This window comes from Perognathus longimembris, chromosome 16 (assembly GCF_023159225.1).
Source record: "Perognathus longimembris pacificus isolate PPM17 chromosome 16, ASM2315922v1, whole genome shotgun sequence".
NCBI classification, from domain to species: Eukaryota; Metazoa; Chordata; class Mammalia; order Rodentia; family Heteromyidae; genus Perognathus; species Perognathus longimembris.
In genome coordinates this window covers 51,810,685-51,831,459 of record NC_063176.1, presented here as the reverse complement: position 1 = coordinate 51,831,459, position 20,775 = coordinate 51,810,685, and the positions used below count along the sequence as shown (strand labels likewise).

The 20,775-nt window shown below is 45.0% G+C and overlaps 1 protein-coding gene across 1 annotated transcript in view; it reads right to left on the bottom strand.

The window, feature by feature from the left end:
* Prom1 (prominin 1) overlaps positions 1-20,775 on the bottom strand; it is a 72,573-nt gene that overhangs the window by 22,246 nt on the left and 29,552 nt on the right. Inside the window, exons 5-12 of the mRNA XM_048364459.1 lie at positions 16,286-16,406; positions 15,019-15,082; positions 13,976-14,065; positions 8,708-8,925; positions 7,902-7,976; positions 6,328-6,391; positions 5,373-5,532; positions 2,067-2,219 (exon numbers count right to left, since the gene is read on the bottom strand). Of these exons, the coding sequence (XP_048220416.1) occupies positions 2,067-2,219; positions 5,373-5,532; positions 6,328-6,391; positions 7,902-7,976; positions 8,708-8,925; positions 13,976-14,065; positions 15,019-15,082; positions 16,286-16,406 (945 nt within the window). The remainder of the gene's footprint in view (positions 1-2,066; positions 2,220-5,372; positions 5,533-6,327; positions 6,392-7,901; positions 7,977-8,707; positions 8,926-13,975; positions 14,066-15,018; positions 15,083-16,285; positions 16,407-20,775) is intronic.

The following is a 20,775-nucleotide window of genomic DNA, read 5'->3' as shown; positions in this document are numbered from 1 at the left end:
CTATGATCTCTCCATCCCTGGGCATGTATTTATTGTTAGGAAAATGCCAGTACCTGGCTGTCTTACAGGATGGGCAGGAGCCTAGGTACTGGAGTCAGGAGAGAACCGATCCTCACTGCCAAATGGCACAGTATAGAGAGACAGACTCCATGCCGGAAAAGCACCCTTGAGAGGCTGGAAGGAGCCGAGGTGGCTGGATCCACAGGGGTGGCAGAGGATGACGCAGCTTCAGAGGCAGGTTGGAATGCAATAAGGAGACCCCAGGAGGTAGGGGGAACGACTGAGAGGCTCAAGGTGTAGAGGAAACACCAGTGATTTCTCTCCGAGCCAGAGCCCTCTTGGCACACATACAGCGAAGAATGAATGGTTGGACCGGGCCACCCAGCAATGGGGCATGGCTGTGGGGGCTGGGGGCTTGGAAAGGTGTCCTGCTCAGGCTGCGAGTGATGGAGAGAAGCCAGTGGACGAGACAGCTATCGCATGCAGCAGGAAACCCTGACGGTCTGGGCAGGAAGAGAAGATAGGGTGGACAGTGGTCATGTGGCCAGGGAGCTACGGCGGGAGAGCTAAACGTGTGACTGGAGTGCAGGGCATACGCTAAAAAAGAAAAACAGTTCTTTGTCTCTGGGCCTGGAGAAGAAGAGGCGATGGGAGGAGGGCAAGGAACAAGGCCAAGGTGACGAGCCAGTGAGGCAGGCAGGAAGCCTAGGGATGTGAGGCTGGGGACAAAGAGAGTGTGGGAAGCAGGAGGAAATGCTCAGAGGTTGCAGCACTGCTCACCCTGGCGGCCAGAGGTGGCCACTGACCGGACAGAGGTGAAGTGACCGAAAGGAGGGCACCGCGTGGGGGTGGACTGTGCTGTTGGGGGAGAAGGGCACGCTGGCTCTGTTGAGAAGTCGGCTGAGCTGGTGGAGGAGGTAGTGTTGGTGGACGTTGTTTTGGGTCGTTAATGAAGGGAGGGAAGAGAGCCCAGGTAAGGGTGAAGAAGAAAGTTCAGGGGAGGGGAAGAGAAGGAAGGCGAGGGAGAGAGGAGGGAAGGGATCGGACCCAGAGCACTGCGGGCGGACGGTCCTAGGGTGAAATGGGACGAACCCATCTACCTCCAACAGTCTGGAGAAAAGACGGGGGGGCTTAGACGTGGGTGTGTTGGAGGTCGGGTGGTGGGAAGTGGAGGGAAGCTTTTGTTTCCCCTGTGAGGAAGGAGATGAAGCTGACTGTGGAGAAAAGGGGAAGTGGAGGAGGAAGAACGCATCAGCGTTGCGATGGTCGACCCTCTGGACCGGAGTAAATGTTTCCCCAACACTTGGACTTGGAGGCGAATGTCTTCAAAGCCAGGGCGGCCGTCCCAGCCAGCCACCGGCTTTCCACTCCCGGTGTCTCACCCCTGACCTTGTCCCTCGTTTGGGTTACCTGTCTCAATCCCACAAGTGCTGGGTCACCCAACACTGTTTGTAAATCACTTTCCGAGAGTCCCACTCCAGCGGTACTGACGACCGTATCAAGCAGGGTTCTAAGCCAGGCGCTTATCATCCTAGCTAGGAGGCTAGATCTGAGGATAGAGGTTTAAAGCCAGCCGTGGGCAGAAAAGTCTCAGAGACTCCACAGCCAGAGTGGAACTGTGGCTCAAGTGGTAGAGCATCAGCCTTGAGTGAAAGGAAGTGAGAGTTCAAGGCCCCAAGTTCAAACCCCTAGGACCCTTACAAAAACAAAACAACAGCACAAGGGTTTGATGACAGGGTTACCTCATCTTCTGGTGAATGAATGAATGAATGAATGAATGAACATGAAAGGAACAACGGAGACTCAAGAAAGTGAACTGTTCCTGATGGTTGTTTTAAAAGGGAGCTCACTCTGTATACAGAGTGTGGTTGGTACGTCACATGCAATCATCGGAACTCTCTTTTATTGGTTGTGTTTGACCCAAGCCAAAGGAAGGCAGCACCACACCAAGAAAAGGCACTTCTGCACCTCGCACCACGCATGTGCACCACGCACATGCTCAGCATGGGTTCTCTCCTCCCTCCCATGCTTCTCCCCCCACATGAGGAAGAGGAGCAAGCACTCACGTCATGAGGAAGACGCCTCCCGTGTTAGACACGCAGCCTCTGGTGGTCGGGGTGGCTTTCCTGTCATAGCCACAGACGCCACACAGCAAGCCCAGGTAATAAAACATCACGATGAGGCTCACCAGGAAGCAGATGACCAAGCTGCTCAACCACCTGATACAGACATCGAATATATTACAACCGTCGTGTGGAAGCTCCCCAGCCCAAGAGCGGTTCCTGGCCATTAAACGTCAGAGGGGGGGACAGCCTTCCGTTTAGCTTTGAGGTTCTCTCTCTCTCTCTCTTTCTCTCTCTCTCTCTCTCTCTCTCTCAAGTGGTCATGAGATTTTATTTCCTTCTCTTGAAGTGACTTCTACAGGGGCAAGTACAAGGGGATTGTAGCACTTTCTGAGTTTTTCCTCCATGAGTAAGTCCTTTTGAAATCCTTGATGCTGGAGGTTGTGGCCAGATCACCATTAGTGAATAGAGATTTAGCAGGCTCTCCTCCCTGGCTATTCTCAAACACGTTTCGTGATTGGCAGGGATGTTCTGGGGCACAATGTTCTTTACGGAACCAAAGACACTCTACACGGCAGATGCATAGGACTTTTTGAATTTCATGAGTCTTCTAAATCAAATGCCCGCAGAATGCAGATCTCAATTTTCTAATGGTCCTGCGAGCCATTTTAGGGTAATGGTTCCCCAGTTAGCTCTTCCTGGCATTCCCAGAGTGACACCATCATTTCCCAGAAACCAAGGAGCATGCAAGGTAGAAGAAATGCTTCCCAACTTTGAAGATGCTAAAAAAAAATTTTTTTTTTCTGTGCTCGGTGCCTCCCAACAAAAGCAAAAGCTTTCCATCCAATTAAGAGCAACTGGTAATTATAATAAAAGCTATCAGCTGCCAGCCTGTGGAGGGTTGTTCCAAATACTGGGGACAGAAAATTAAATAAGCCAGGGATCATGGCCTCAGCTAACTTTTAGAGTGAATAAGTCAGATCATTCCTTGAATTTCTTTTTCAAATACCCTCTGGGCAAGCGGAGGAGAAAGGGGGAATGGGGAGCAGACAGGAGATGGCTTCTCTCCCTTCTCTTTTGTGAAGCTGTGATTTCTGTTGAGCTCCTGAGGTTATTGGGAAGTGATCATCTTCATGTTTGTCCTATCCCCAAATAGAGACATGGCCAGTACATTATTGGTGCCAGAGGCACGATGACACCTCGCATAGCCAGATGGGGTTTGGCCCCAGCCCCTGCCCCCTGCTATAATGCAACCCCCTAAACCCTCTAAACCCCCAAGATCTTGTCACAAAGAAAGGACTATTGAGCCTTTGTAATCCATTTCTATGAATATCTTCCTGTGTTTCACTGTGTGAATGTCTAAAGTCTTGTGTAATTTATCATGTCCCACTGTATATAGTTTACCATCCAATGTGTTTACTTGGAGATTCATATGACTGTATAAAATAGTATTCTTCACTGGACACCAGTGGCTCACCCTTGTAAAATCCTACTAGCTCAGGAGGCTGAAATTTGAGGATCAAGGTTTGAAGGCAGATTGCGCAGGAAAGTCCCGAGACTCATTTGCAATAGACTACTTACAAAAAGCTGGAAGTGCTATGGGCTCAAGTGGTAGAGCATCAGCCTTGAGCATAAAGAGGCTCAGGAACAGCACCCAGGCCCCGAGTTCAAGTCCCAGGAAATTTAAACAAAAAGCTTTTAAAAATGTACTCCAAGAAGTGGAAATGAGATATTTTGTTGTTGATGATGATTCTGTTGTCTTTTCCTTTTGTCTCATTAGCTAGTTTGTCTTTGGGAGGGTAAGAGGGGGCACCAGAATGTTGGGATACAGGGTGAACAAATGCACCAGTGGTACTCACTAGACACTGGGTTGAAAATGAACTCTACAGCTTGTGTGTGGAGAAGGGAGGGAAAACTGGGAGAGATCGAAGAAAGGGGTGACATGGTTCAAAAAGAAATGTGCTCACTACCTGATTTACATAACCATAACCACTCCGCACATCACTTCTACAATAACAATGTAATATATTTAGAAATAATTTTTAAATAAAATTAATGAAATGAAAGGTTATGGATGGGACCAAACTCAGTGAATAATAAGTCAAATGTCATGTAAAGGGCCTGGCAGGCACAAACCGAGCCTTGATGTTAGCCAATATCATTACTCTTGTGCTCTGACCCAAGTAATAACCTGAAGATGAATGAGCTGCAGGATTCTCCATTGCCTTAGGCAGCATGGATGGTTCTAGGCCAGGTTATAAGAAGAAACTGCATCTTACATCCAACAGGATCCTCCAAATTCCTCAGGCCCAAGTCCTTCTTCCCCCCACAGGCCATGGCTACGGGAGATATCCACCAGCATTCCATTTGCTAAGCACTGGTATAGCAGCTTCTCACCTGAGCTTCAGGATACAACTAAGACCAGGCTCTTGCAGTAAAAAACATAAATCAACCTTTAGGCATTTATTGTATTAACCAATGAGTAGAGAGTATTTTTCCAAATGCCCATCTTAATTACATTTAAGCTTTAAGAATCCCATTATATGCCTGGTTTACTAATTATAAGAGATTCTAGGTATCACTAATGACATCAAAATTGCAAACTATGGTATATCTGACTCAAGAATTGCCAGTCATCAACTTCTTTTAAAAACAGAAACAAACTTATAGATCATCATTTTTTTAGAAGCTATACCAATCTTCATCATGTTGTAATTTTAGTGTATATACTACTTCTGAGAGTACTTCGACTTTTCCTTCTTTTCTTTCCCTCCCTCCCTCCCTCCCTCCCTCTCTTCCTTCCTTCTTTCCTCCCTTTTCTCCCCTCACTTCCCCTTCCCTTCCCCTCCCTTCATTTCTTTCCCTTCCCTCCCTTTCCCTTCCTTTTCCCCTCCTTCCTTCCCTCCTTTTCCCTTTTCCTTCCTTCCTTTCTTTCTTCCTTCTTTCCATCCTTCCTTTTTCTGTGGTGCCAGTACTAGGACTTGAACTCAAGGTCTAGTGATCTTGCTTAGTTTTTTCTGCTCAAAGCTGGTGCTCTCCTACTTGAGCCACACTTACAGTTATTTGATGGGTACTTGGAAATAACAGCCTCGTAGATTTGTCTGCCCAGGCTGGCTTCAAACTGAGATCCTCAAATCTCAGCCCCCACAGTAACTAGGATTTCAAACCACTAGAGCCCAGCTTTAACTAGAGTTTGTCCCTATCAGAACATTTGATTCTCATAAGGCTATCCTGGTCATCTGTCAGATTTTTATGCAGTTCCATAATCAAGCTTTACTCCCAGCTTTCCAGCACCAAGGAAGAACTCACCAGGAAGGATCATACTTTTCCATGTAGGACTTATAATGGTAGAAATGGGACTCCGCATTGTTAAGGGAATCTACGAAAGATGACAGCATGTTCTGAATAGGAAGCTGTTGGGAAACACTGTCAATGTTGTGGCCAACGGAATTCAAGACCGATTTAACATCTGAAAACAAATGGACATTCATTATGTACTTTCCAACATAAAGCGCATAAAAACTATGGTTACAACCAAACTATTAGAACCAAACAGAAACATTAGCTTGAGCAATTTGTTGTCTCCCCCAAAATATGAACATGCTTATCATAGAATATGATTCCATAGCAAGCCTGAAGGAAGCCAAGAGCCCCCAAAGGCAATGACTACATGAAACAGCAGGCTAAGGGTACAACTTCAAGAAAATACTGAGAAGTCAAGTTTGAATGTTCTTCTTCCATTATCTTATTTTAAAAAAAAAGGGGGGGGGCATAAGGGGCTAAAATGTGGAGTGTGCTGATCATGTCCCAGGCACTTTTTTTCCATGTTGCTCTGAACGAAACTTTAAACTACTGAGGCAGATCCTCTTCACCCCATTTTACTCCAGTGACTCTCAGGCCCAAGACTTAAGTATACATAGATCTTTTTTTTAGAAAGCATTGGAAATGAAACTGTAATTACTGTATATGTATATGCCTATAAAATCCTATTATGTGATTTATATAATAACAACAAGCTACTCTACCACCGAAGAAATGGCATTCAGGGATATAGTAACTGTAGGATCTATCATTTTCTTCTTTGCTTTCTTTCTTTGTTTTCCTTCCTTCCTTCCTTTAGCACCTGGCCCTGAGTTCAAGCCCCACAACCGATAAAAGAAAAAGAAGAACAATATGATTCAAAAATAATTGACTTCTTTGTGCTGGCCAATTACAGAATTCTTAACAAAGAGAAAAGCAAAATGTCCTCAAACGTGGCTCTCACCTTCTATGGCACGCGTGGTTTGGTTTTTTATCGTGTGGGGTATCTCCTCCAAGGATCTAGATCCCTAAAAAATGTTCAAAGTAAGTCCAGGTTAAGTGGGAGAGCAAATGACCAATACTCACCTTGGATCATAAAAGTAGAACAAACATACTGTATTTACCTTACATCTGAAATTATTATGGGATAGTCATCAGCCCTATAACCCCATAACAAAGCATTCTTCTTTTAATTAGATAAACCAAAGACCAAGTCAAAAAGTTTTCACCCTCGAGAAAATTCTTGAGAGAGTAACTTCAGATGGCAGGGATGTGTGGAAAATCCAAATAATGAGGACAGTACACATACAAGGATCTAAAGTGAATTTCTAAACAAGTAAAAAGGAAATCACTAAATCAAAGTACTAGAAATCCTTTGGGACTGTGAAGATGTTTTGTTAGTCTAAACATTTAAGAGGAAAAAATAAAACCCAGTAAAGTTAGTTTATTTTTTTAATAAAAAGCTTTTCAAACAGGATAGCCTCATCACAATTTAAAACCAATTTGTTTGTTCAACAGACCCTAGGAAGATTACACACAGTCTTGATATGTGTATCTATAGGAATGGTTCTCAAATAGGAGATGATTTTTTTCTTCTGGGGACATTTGGTGATACTTGGAGACATTTTTGTATCATGGTTGTAAGATGTTTCTAGCATGGTGTAAGTGCAGGCTGGTCATGCTAATATCCCACAATGCAAAGGATGGCTGTACCCAGAAAACTCTGGTTCCCAAACCAGAGGCCAGGCCCAGGGCACCCTACTGGATCATATCTATGGGGCAATGTCTATCGTGTACTCAGTATCTACTGCTAGAATAGCTACCAGGGAAAAGGTATTTCAGGCCTGTGCTCTCCTGCCTTCTTCTTGTTGTTTTTGGTGGTGGTTTGTTCTTCTTTCTTGCAGCACTAAGGATTGAACCCAAAGCCTCATGAATGCTAGGTAAGCCCTGTCTTTGCCTTTATGGAAGCTCACAGTCTAGTGGGGGAACATTTATATACAGTTATATGTAATTAGAGGCACTGAGAGAATATCTGCAGGCCTACAAGAATCTATTAAACATTATTATTTGCAGGCACGGATATATCATCATGAGAACCCTTCATTCGGCATGTACAACTTATTGTAAGTGAATTAAATGTTTTGATCTAATAAGGATACACCACATAAGGCTTTATGGGCTTTATTAAGAGAAGGTTACACAATAGAGGGCAGCTCAGTGGTAGAGCATAGGCTTCTCATGCACAAGGCCATCCCCAGCAAACACACACACACACACACACACACACACACACACACACACACACGAAGGCAATATATGATGGTTATTAAGTACTTGGAAAGGTGGGGGAGAAAGAGTGTGAGGCAGAGGGTACAGCATGTACATAAAAACAGAAAGAACGAAAATAAAGGTAGCATGACTGACTGGCCGAGGCTTTGGCAATCCCCCTCACTATTTCCTGTTTCCTCACAGACAAACCTAATCTTTATATGATATAAATAAGCTGCTATCATTTTCCAACAAAACCCAAAAACGTACCTGTGAGACTAACTCATCCAAATTGGTTTTAAGAATCTCATTCACACTGCTAAGTTTCTGATCCACAGATGGGAGCTGAAAATATATAAAACAAGATATAAGGCAAGGTTGTTACCTGAAAATTTAAACCACATTAAAAAAGGGAATATCCTATAGCCCAGGCCTGGGATGTCAATATTGTAATACACTTTTGAACTTTCTTTTGAACCATTGAGCTTTGTCTGAAGAAAGTATGATTTTCTCCAGAATGGTCCCTACAATCACTAGTATTTAAATGTTTGGAGCTTTCCAACTGCCGTCAACTCAACTTTTATTACAGATATAAGAGATTCTAAGTACTGAATATTGTTGAATAAAAGCTGGGAGTTGGTAGCTCACACTTGTAATCCTAGCTAGTCTGGTGCCTGAGAGCTAGCCTAGGCAGAAAGTCTGTAGTTAACTAACAAAAAGCTAGACATGGAGCCGTGACTCAAATAAGTGGTAGAGCTCTAGCCTTGAGCAAAAAAAAAGCCAAGCAAGAGCATGAAGTCTTGAGTTCAAGCTCCAGTACTGGCTAGCGCACACACACACACACACACACACACACACACACACACACACACACACAGCATTTTTTCTGTACTTGTATAATGATAAAAAAAATAAATAGGTGAGATGACACAGTAAGATGGAGAAAGTAGCTAAGAGCATGCCAAGAGTGGGCTGAACTTAATAACTTTTCAACATGTTTGAAGTACAATAAGAATTAAAAACCATCCTGACGAAGCCAGTAGGAAGCCTCCTCCAGCTTGCTCACACCCGCTCACCTGATCCCACTCGGGGGTGTTCTCCAGATCTCTTAGAGAGGACCTGATGCGCTCACAGGTTTCCTGGGCTTGCGCTGAAGAGCAGTCGTTGCTGTCCAGGGAGTCCTGGATGCTGTCTTTCACATTGGCCAGGCTGTTGTTAAGCAGGGAACTCCCGCTACTCAGGCTCCGCAAGCTGTTTTTCATGTCCTCCAGGGCCTCCCTGGTCTCTCTCATAGCTGTGGGAACACAGCCCACATCAGATCTGGACACCATCTACAAGGGTAGCCTTGCAGGTGAACTTGTCAATGACCTTAGGCGGTCTCAGGAGAAGCACCAGGCACCACCCCACCCCAGGTGAGCTCCTCCAACCAGCTCCACTCTCCTGCATCATCCCAGAAGGCGGGAGTTAGCTATCAGTCCAGGAACATGAGGAGGCATCTGCCATTATCTGGGCAGTGAATGTGTCACTGCCCATCCTGGAAGAGGTCAGTACAAATGAGTCCCTCCCAGGCATTCTAACCCGCATAAGAACTGACGGGATCCACAGGCTGCTTCAGAAGACTCGGGAGCTGGAATTAAATCTAAAGCAGCTGTGGAGGGCATGGTTTTGGACTCAGGCAGGCTTAGATATAGATTCCAGCTTCACTACTTCCTGTGTAACCGGAAGTAGATAATTGAGCCGCTCTTCCTCCTATCAAAATGCCAAGATCACATTTTATTGTGAGTCTGTTATACTTCAGGGCTCCATAACCTGGGAATTTCCCAATAATTGTTGGCCATCCTGATTTCGTGGGGGGAAGGAAGGTAGAACTCCAAGCAGAGACTTAAAGCACTTGAAGCATTTAAAAACTTTAAGCACTGGCTTTAAAAAGGCACAGGATTTAATTAGTGGGTATTGTGCATCTTTGAAGCAACTAAGTCTTTCTGGCCAGGTCTTTTATCTATAGCAGAACATCAAGCTGTAATTGAGTGTTGCAAGGGAAAGTGCAAATGCCCTCAAAAACTGAACATCCACACTCTTCCTGGCAACCCCATGAAACTTGAGCACTGAAACTGCAGTGCAGATAGATGCATGGATGGATGGACAGATGGACAGGCAGACACACACACACACACACACACACACACACTACTGTGCCATGGGACCTCACTAGAAGTAGCATGGAGTCTTCTCATATTTCTGCTTCTATATTTTTATGGCATATTTGGTGAACTAAATGCCCTAAAACTCATCACTCAAGAACTCCATTTCCCCATTTGCAAATCAAGGAAGTGGTGGCATTGTCTCCTGGAGACTAGGAGTCTGTCATTCTAGGCTGTGTGCTGATAGGTGTGCATGACAGAGCCCTTAGAAGGCAGGATCACCCATGCTAATGCGCCTGATTAGCAAGTGTAGCTCTGAGGGTTTACCCCCACACCTGAGAGAGGTTTCCGGAACTGGGCTGTAGGATCCCTGGTGATTCTCACTCACTCTTGAACTCTGCTTCAGTCTTTACACTTGATTTCATTCCAATCATACCCTTTTTTTTAAAACTCTGAGACCAGGACTTGAACTTGGTACCTGATACTTTTGCTCATTGGCTAGTGTTCTACCAACCCCACCAGTCATATCTTAATAATATCTAGGACCAAAGTAAAATTTAGGACCACAAAGGGCCCTTTATCAGTTTTGCCTTTCTCTCATCTACCTATCTGCATTCCTAGCAAAGCATAAAGCCTAGTACTTGTGTTATAGTAAATGCCCACTTAATATTTACCACCATCAAATGAGCAATTAGAAACAAGGTACAACCAGAAATGACAGGGGAGTGCATTGGAGCATGCTAAAATATGCTTCATACCACACATCATAAGTCTTTTGATGGTTTTCTCCCATAAACCTTCCCACTTTGACTTCATGGTAAGTCATTTTAATGCAGGCAATAAATAACAACACCTAAGAATGTCAGGTGATAAACGGAAGACCTAGGAAATGCCTTCCATCCTCCATAGATATGCTATATTATGGGTAATATTCTGTCTTGTCCCAGGAAGGACTCAGTGGTAATAAAAATCCAAAATGCCTCAAAACATTTTATACCTAGAAAATATGGATGGGGCTAAAAGTCTGGGAGTCATTCATACCTGCTCAGATCACATACATTATGAGTCTGAAGTAAGTGGAAATGAGCTTTCACGTTGTTAATTTTAGCTAATTAGCATTTTCCCAGCCCAGAGCTCATTTCCTTCATAGTTTCTGACCTGCGGCCTAAATATGATGTACTCCAAGGCTATGCGTGCTTCTGCTGTATACAAAGCCCCTAAATCACATAACACAATAACATATTTCCAGGGGAAAAAAAAGTTGCTGGAGCAGTATATTTAAGCACATTTGAAGATACTCTGGCAACAACAGAGGCTAAATCAGCCTTGACTTCTTCAGGCTGGCAATTTCAAAAAGGCAGAACTTTTCAGTAGACTGAAGGGAAAAATAAAATCCCCTTTAATTATCTTTATTTACTTACTGACTTGTGCTGGTCCTGGGGCTTGAGCTCTGTGCCTGGGGGCTGTCCCTAAGCTCCTTTTGCTCAAAGCTAGCACTCTACCACTTGAGCCACAGTGCTGTTTCTGGCTTTTTCTGAGTACTTTATTGGAGAGGAGAGTCTCACTGATTTTCCTGTCTGGGCTAGCTTTGAATTGCAATCTTCAGATCTTGGCCTCCTGAGTAGCTAGATTATAAGCGTGAGCCACTGGCACCCAGTTATCATTATTTTTTAAAATTTTTTGTGCAAGTCCTGAGCCTTGAACTCAGGGCCCAGGCACTGTCCCTGAGCTTTTGTGTTCAAAATGCTACCAAAAGAAAATAAATGGCTCTACCACTTGAGCCACGGCTCCCTTCAGTGTTTTGGTGGCTAATTGGAGATAAGAGTTGCACAGACTTCCCTGCCCAGGGTGGGATGACAGGTGTGAGCCACTGGCACCCGGGTTTTTTTTGTTTGTTTTGGTTTTTTTTTTTTTTTTTTTTTTTGCCAGTCCTGGGCCTTGGACTCAGGGCCTGAGCACTGTCCCTGGCTTCTTTTTTGCTCAAGGCTAGCACTCTGCCACTTGAGCCACAGCGCCACTTCTGGCCACTTTTTGTATATGTGGTGCTGAGGAATCGAACCCAGGGCCTCATGTATACGAGGCAAGCACTCTTGCCACTAGGCCATATGCCCAGCCCCTGGCACCCGGTTTTAATTATTCTTTATTTAGAACGTGCTATTCTTCAAATATTGAGAGTCGCTGGAACATTGAGCAAAGGGTGGAGGACACTACACCCAGCATGCCCAGTCATTCCTGAGCTTTGAGGTGGCCTTGGCCACTGCATAAGTGACCTGGAGGGGACAGGAGAAGCCACGTGGCCCAAATACAGTGGCCTGCAAAGGCTCGGGGGGTGCAGGCATGCCTGGCACCCCCCGCAGCCAGACCAATTTGAACTCAGATCTCTTGGAGGAGGGTCTTGTGGATGTTTGGTCTTCCTGTGGATGGTTGCACATGGATGTACCCGCCTCACCACGCTCCCTCATGGACTGGAGCCCATCCACGAGGGCCTGGAGAGGGGGGGCTTTTGTTTAGGATGGGGTCTGGACACCAGCTCCGCCATGTCCCAGCTACCCAACTGCGATGGATCCAAGTTTGCATCTCCCTCAAAACACGCCATGTACCCCATTCAGAGACAGTGCCTTTCAAGGTCCTACGTGTGATGTCCCAATTAGACAGGACAGGTGTCTTTATTGAGAGACACCAGAGATGGCGGTCCAAGATAGGACGTCACCCTGCCGTGAGAGGCGAGGGCAAAGCAAGCCAGCAAGGAAAGGGAGAGAGGAGGAGGAAGAAGGAAGGCGAGAGAGCGCCTACGTGACGGAAAAAGCAAAAGCAGGAAGATGGAGGGGGTGGGGCATGGCTCTTTGAGGTCACATCCCTTCTCTGTGGGTCAGGTTCTCTACCTGGACAAAGAACACCAAGACTGCCTGGTGATGAAGAGGACAGATAACTGCAGAGATCTCATGCATCAACACCAGAGGACCCACCTTCAGAGATGGGTGGAGCCTTACAGGACAAAGGAGAAGGTCAAGGGGAAGCCCTTTCCATTCATTAATATGAGTCCTAGCAACCCTGGCCTGCTCTGCATGTAGACCAAGTGGCTAACCCATGAGGAATATCTCCCACAGGGAACGAGCCTCCATGTCCAGCTTCCAACAACCCTCTCCTGTAAGGCCCATAGTCTCAGGAGCACTGAGAGCACAATTCAAGATGGCCAGATGCATTAGGCAGAGGAAGCTGGCCTCGGTGTCCAAGATCCAGCATATTTTCCTCATCATCTATAAGAGCCCGCAGTGGTTCTGTTATCACCACAACATCTGTCCGTTCATATCAGCATAGCCACTCCCATATGCCACTGACCAGGAAGGGTGTCAGACACCAGACACATGCGTATATCCTTTATATCAGAAAGCTATTCATTTTGTGGGAAGGGGGACAGAAAATAAGGAGAAAGTAAACAGTGGATTTCAAAAGACCTGAAATTTGACAGAGTACTTGTCGTCTACTGCAGAAACAATTCTTGCTTTGAAAGCCCACGTCGAGGCCAGGCCCTGTAAATGCAGATACTTGAGAAGCAGAGATAGGAAGACTGCAATTGGATACCAGCCTGGGCAAAAGGTTAGGGAGACCTTAACTCATAAACAAGCCAGATGTGGTGGCACACATCTGTAATCCTAGCGGGAAGGAAGGCAGTCTGATGCCAGCCCTCAGCATAAAAGTGCACAAAGACTCTTTCTGAAAATGAACAAAAACAAAAAGGCTCAGGGTGTGGCTTAAGTGGTAGAATACTTGCAAAGGAATCGGGAGTCCCTGAGTTCAAAGTCCAGTACTGGAGAAAGGTTCCCCCAAATCCACACAGGAATATTCTAGGCTTTGCAGGCTGTATGCTATGATACCACCACTCAACTCTGCCTCTCAGGGCACAGGAAAAGAAAAGCTGCAGAACAAACATGTCTGTGTTCTAATAAAACTGTATTTACAAAGGCATGGAGTAGACCCTGATCAAATTCTGTCACTGTGATTCCAAACGACTTTTCTCTATACAAAAAGTGTGGCATAAGGTTCAGACACTTTTGTGTCTTTATTTGGCCTGTGTAAGCACGCATTGTGACCCCCACCACCCTGGAGAACCCTCAGATAGATCCAGGACAGGCTGAGTGACCCCCAGGAAGCCCACGGACCCCCGGGCAGAGAACTTCTGCTCAGTTCCTCCACCGTGCTAACCTGTCGCCATAGCTTTGACGTTATCCAGAACCGGGACCACTTCAGGTTTCAGCTGCTCAAGAATCGCACCTCCCAGCATGGAATCAACTCCTGGATTCGAAGAAGCAGAAAGGACAGTGAAACGGTCCCCTTCTCCAAGCTTCCGCCCTCACTCACTAGCTCCCCAACACAGGACCCTTGGGGCCTGGAAAATGGCCTTCCCCTCCCTCCTCAAGCCCCATTCTCCATCCTAGACCCCACGAAGGTGTTGGCTCTGGCATGGACAGATTTTGTCACAAACCTCCTCATCCAAACCCCCCCAGTGAAAACTCAGTCGCCAGAGTTTTAGGACTGGTATGCTAGGCTCCATCGTGAGTTATCTGTACCCCCGTCTTGACCTCTGCAGCTCAACAGGGTCCCTGCGGACATTTTGGACCCTAAGTCTCTTTGGGATGGACACTACCCTGTGCGATGCCAACAGACAGCAGTACCGTTGCTCCACACCTCCCCACATTGCGCCAACGCAAATACCTCCAGATGTCACCAAATAGAGCCCCGGGGTAAGGACCGCTAAGCCAAGCTGTGTGTCAACTCCCCAGAGTCCAGCCCTGTCCCCTGGTTATTTCTGAAACCCACGTGAACAGGAATGGCCTGTAGTAGACACACAGGGAATAAAGACCCTCACAACTAGGTGAATGATGTCTATAGACATAAAATTTAAAGGATCTCGGGAAGTGGCGCTGTGGCTCAACATGGTAGAGCACTAGCCTTGAGCGAGAAAGCTCAGAGAGAGCGCCCAGGTCCTGAGTTCAAGCCCTACGACCAACTAAACTAAACCAAAATGAAAAAGAAAAATCTCAAAGTCCTTCAACCTGGAAAACAGTAGCTTGAAATCAGTGCTGGACTTTTATCAACCCAGTCCCAGTCTATAATTTGTCCGTAACGCTAGGGCTTTGTTTCTTTCTCCTGCCTTCACAGATCTCATTTCTTAGTTCCCGTGTTATGGAAGGTGCTCATGGAATCTTTTGAACCTAAGTTAGAGTATGAGGCAACTTGATACTCACTGTCCAGATCTGAGAAGGACCGGTCCCTGACGGTGGTATACTGAGCCACGATAAAGTCGATTTGCTGGAAAAGAAAATGGCATGACACCTGCCCTTCTACGGTCAAAGCACCATACAGACAATAAAAAGGAATTGAACACTAAAGGAATCTGAGTCAGGACTTTTTGTGTTGTTCTTTTTTTGTCGGGTGTGGGGCTTAGGTGCTGTCACTGAGCTTCTTTGCTCTACCACTTTGAACCACAGTTTCACTTCCAGTTTTCTAGTCGTTAATTGCAGAGAAGAGACTTAAGTACTTTCCTGCCTGGGATGGCTTCAAACCACTATCCTCAGATCTCAGCCTCCTGAGTGGGCATGTCACAGCGTTCTTAAAAAGAATGAACCGCTGAGTTCTAGAGATGTTTCTATTTTCTGACACTCTTAATATTTCCAAGCTTACTTGGGTAAAATCAAATTATTTATTATCATTTTTATGATGGTTGATTATATCATGTGTGTCTGTGTATTGATAAAGATGTCCTCTGGATCTTTCTTTGGGGGGCAGAATGGCTGAGGACAGTTTCTCCCTCCCCCAAATTAACACAAATCTTCCACATACCCCACCTAGGGCATTTGGACACAGTGGCCCAGGATCAACATCGAGGAGAAAAATGAAGAATGGAGACTGCAAGGTCTCTGAAAAATGAAGTTTGAAACTCGCCCAAGGTCGATTCTGTGGCAATATCCTCCCTTGTCTGTCAACTGCCTATTCACATTCTCTACCTAGGTTTTATAGATTGTGTGCATGGGAGAGTATGTGTACGTGTGTGTGTGTGTGTGTGTGTGTGTGTACATAGGAGTATATATGCATGGATGTGTAGGTCCTCCTGAAGGAGCCCAAAATATCTATATAGATTATCAACAAATGAGTGTTTATAAACAACAGAAATTCATTTGAAGAGTAACTAAGCAAACTACACCACCCCAAAAGAAAGTGTATTAAAAACAAACAGGAAATCCTTAAAAATTACTAACTACCTTGTAATATATACTATAAAGTTTTATCTTAATGAAACAAGCAAAAAATGTAAAGTATATGTTGTGAATTAACTTTTGCACTCTTAGGACTTGCTGGCGAGGAATTTCTTTCATCAGAAATATTAGAATGTAATCCCCATTTACTTGAATCCAGTGGGTTTCTAGAAAGTTCCAAAGCAATTGAAACACATATGGGGACTCAGAGGAATCAACAACACAAAGGCCAAGCAGGTGCACACGTTGTGGCTTTTACCTTTGGCGTTTCAGTCAGGAACGTGTGCAAGTCTTTAAAATTGCTGCTGGCCAGTCTCTCAGTATTGTTCATCCAGGTTTGGATGTGCACGTTGGCCACAAAGCCACAGAAGATGCCAAAGCTGCAGGAAGAGGAAAGGAGAGAAGGAAGAGCCTGTGTCACTATCTCCACCATGCACAGTCCAACGCAGACGCCAGGGGAAGCGGCAGCCCCGCCCTTCCCTGCTGAGACCCGCTATTGACCCCTCACCACAGTGGACGCACAAAACAGACCTCGTGAAAGAAAGCTCTATGGAGGAAAAGTATTCTACTCCAGATGACACTGCCCACAGCACGCTGGGGAGGAAGTCATGATCAAGGCTGCATGACAATGTACACCATCCAGTCCACTCTAGTCCATATCATCCTGTAGATCCCTCCCTGCACACATGTGCACATGTGAGCATGTGCACACAGGCAAACACCACACACACACACACACACACACACACACACACACCACCTGTCAGCTCCAGAGTAGATGCTAGGTAAAACATCAAAATGACCAGAGTGATTGGGGCTTTGAGTGCTTTGTTTTCTCTAACGGTCTGTTCGTTTGTGTTCTGTCCAAGCTGAAGGGAATAAAAGTTACTGAAGCATTAAAATGCCAAGCGAGAGCCTGATACAACAGTCTACTGCTGTATTTTTTCATTGCTATCAAGTACAAAACAAACAAAGTGATGGTGCTGAACTGACCGTGGCTCAAATCCAAAGGGGCAGTGAATGGCCGGGTCCTCTCCATGGGAATATTCATTTGAATATGAAAAGGGTAAAATATTTTTTTGGCCAATCCTGGGCTTGAACTCAGGGCCTGAGCACTGTCCCTGGCTTCTTTTTGCTCAAGGCTAGCACTCTGCCACTTGAGCCACAGCGCCCCTTCTGGCCGTTTTCCGTATATGTGGTGCTGGGGAATCGAACCCAGGGCTTCATGTATAAGAAGCAAGCACTCTTGCCACTAGGCCGTATTCCCAGCCCCCAGGTAAAATATTTTTTAATGAAGTTTCAGAAATGCCATATGAAAGGCATCTTACAGGAAACAGCACACAATAAGAAAACAAAAATCATTTTATGACATGTAAAATGCCCACATTTAATCATCGTAAAGGCTTTTTGTTGTTTGCTTGTGGATTGCTTTTTGTTGGTTGGTTGGTTGATTGGTGGTACTAGGGTTTGAACTCAGGGCTTTTCTCTCCCTACACAAGTATTTTACCATGTACGTTCTTCCCCCAAGCCCTATTTTATTGGGGGGATTAGTTATTTTATAGTAGTAATGGGCTTTATTATATAGTAGTTATTATATAGCAGTTACTAAATAGCAGTTATTATATAGCAGTAATGGGCCTGGACCTCAGTCCTCCTCTTTGCGTGGCTGAGACCATAGGCACACACCACTATTCAGCTTTTTTACTGTTGTTGTTGAGATGGAGCCTCGATAACATTTTGGTTGGCTGGAACAATGGTCCTCTAGTCTCTGCCTTAGTGTACCTGCCAGCATCTTGTAAGGGGTCCCAATGGTGGCTTGTTACTAATTGGTTTAACAGGAGAATGTTGGTAAGAGCAAACCAGCAAAAAGTCCTTCTGCATTTGGCCACTAGGTGGTAGCAAAGGCATCACATAAACAGCACAGTACTGCATGTGTTACCTACAGAAAGGTAAAAACCAAACAAAATTTTTAAAAACCCAAACTGTTATTTCCAATGCAAGTGTGGCTGTTTTTAGAGCAATGATTTGGAAATAGTATTTAAACCCTGGAAAAGACAAAAATAAAATAAATGCGCTGATTCTGAAATGAAAGCAATTTCTTGGGCTTTATGTGTTCATGTATTTACAGATAGAATAAGGCACTCTATTTGTGTGTGTGTGTGTGTGTGTGTGTGTGTGTGTGTGTGTATGTGTGCTGAAAAATCTCATCTCCCCAGGAAACTTCTGAGTTCTGATTAAATGGGGACATTGATCCCACTTAAACAAGCATGAGAGACGTCTGCAGGTCCTTGGTCCCAAACAAGTCAGAAAATGTCTATGCACGGGGCAAAAGTTCTTACAGCTAACAAACTGCAATGGAGGGAGAGAGAGGGAAGAACTGATATTGTCCAAAAATAAATGTACTCCTTACCTGACTTAAATAACGGTAATCCCTCTGTACATCCCCTTTACAATAACAACATTTTAAAAAAAGGAAAAGAAAAAAAATTAATTGCAGGGGATAAATACTACAGCTGAGGTGTAAGATTTGGGTCAGATTCCTCTATCCAGTCCATCTTCTGTCCACGTGGGGGAAGTCTCTATACATTAATGAGCGTCCGTTACCTCAGGACTGAAAAGGCTCATTCAGAACTGTAGACAGAATTAGGTAAATCAGGCCCAGTGTATCTTAGACTGGGCGAGTATGCCTTGAGCTGCAACAGAGAAAGCTTCTAAATGTCCACACATTCTGAGGTCTAAAAAAAAAACAAACATCTATTATTATCTTTATTGGCATGTCTCCTGATGATACCCTTCACAATGGACATGAACCATTTTATGTGCCGTTTGGAATGGCTGCCTCCTACACCATTCATTGTCCCTCCCTAATGAGCATTGGTGTTTAGGAGTCAGACGTGACACCCTACCAGAAACTGTCACGCAATGATGTCATCATGACAGAGAAGGCCAAAGGTCTGAAAATAAGGATTTGGGAGTTACGTGGAGAGGAAACACACACACACACACACACACACACACACACACACACACACACACCCCATAAACACGCACATACATTCCTGGAGCATTATTTACTAATACTCTAGGTCATGACTAATCAGGATCACCTCCTGAACAGACCTGATTAGTCACTTGGGAGCCTTGTTTTCCTTCTCGCTAGGGCCCACCCGATCTGTTCCCTACCGGAAGTCCGCAGTCTACTTCCACTTGACTAACCTGACTTCCTCCACCCTCTCCCCCGCAAGGGACCAGAGAGACCTTCCCTGCTCTGAATGTGGATGGGGCGCTCCTACTCTTAATTTGTCTTGGACTCTACCTACAGGGACAAGGCTCCTCTCAACGTTGTCTGAGAGTCTTCTCCACAGAGACTCGAGGAGAGAGGATCTAAGGACGGGCCTCACTCTGGTTTCATTCCACCTATGTAGATGTTAATCAGATGGTGAGAGTGTCTTTCAAAAACTCACCTTTGCTCCTTCATGCCAAGATCAAGATCGAAAGCAGCCAGAAAAAATGAACGGCAAATGCATTTCAGAACAACACCCACTTTTGTGCTGCGCATTTGGAAGGACCTACATCTCTCCCCAGCCATAGATCCAATCAAGACATTAAGGTCTTGATCATTTAAGCCAAAAAAAACCAAAAAACAAAAAACAAAAAATGTTTCACTAAACAGAGTTCTGCAAAGAACTCACGGAGTTTCAACACTGAGTCTCGGGCGTGATGTGTTACATGAAAGGTGAGGGGCCAGAAGAACACAGGAGGCGGGGGGGGGGGGGGATGATAAAGGGACAGCATAGGTAGACAGCCTCTCTGCAGTTCTCAAAATGCCACCCACATGCATGGTGGCCCCCGGGGTTACGGGGACAGCTGACCAGTACTTCCAGGGCTCCCTAATATCCAAAAAATGTGGATGCTGGTGTCCAATCTCCCAACTTTTAAATATCCTCAATGAATTAAAAAAAAACAAACCTTTAAAACCTATGCAAACCCATTCATGGTCTCCATTTAATTTAAACCCAAATAGTTAGACAACATAGAACAAACAAAAATTTTTAAGGATGCTTTTTCATCATTACTGGATTATACATTTTCAAGCAAAAGGAAAAATCAAAACAGTGCTTCCATATGTTCGCAGCTTCCCATTCAGCTCTGAGGGGAGAAGGCCACGGAGACAAATCCACCTCCCGCAGGAGTGAAAGCCCAAGAAACAGCCCTTCTCCCGAACTTCACATACATGTTGTCTTTAAGATGGAACAACGTGCAACAAAATACCTTAACTTCTTTTTAAATGATTGTGGCCTGGCAGTTTTGCATCTTCTACATGTTGTTATGGCGATCAATTTTCTCACACCTATACTGCATAAGTAAATACTGAAAGCTTTTAGGATAAAAGCTTTTATGAAAATGTAAACCATTACAGTTTCTAACAATTCTTTCTTAATCATTTCTACTGGTAGTGAAACTAGCCAATGAAATAAATGCTTTTATTCTGTAGCTGATCTTTCTCCCTCCTCTCCTTCCCCCCTCCCGCCCCCTTTTGTGGCTGTATTAGGGTTTTGAGTTTAAGGCCTTGGGCTGCTAAGTGGGTTGTCTACCACATGAGCCTCGCCCCCAACCCTTTTTGTTTTATTTACTTTTCAGACAAGGTCTTGTGTTGTGGGCATAGCTGGTGGATTGCAATCCTCCTATACCTCCCAGGAGTTAGGATTACATATACACACCTCCACACCCAGCTGGTTGTTTGAGATA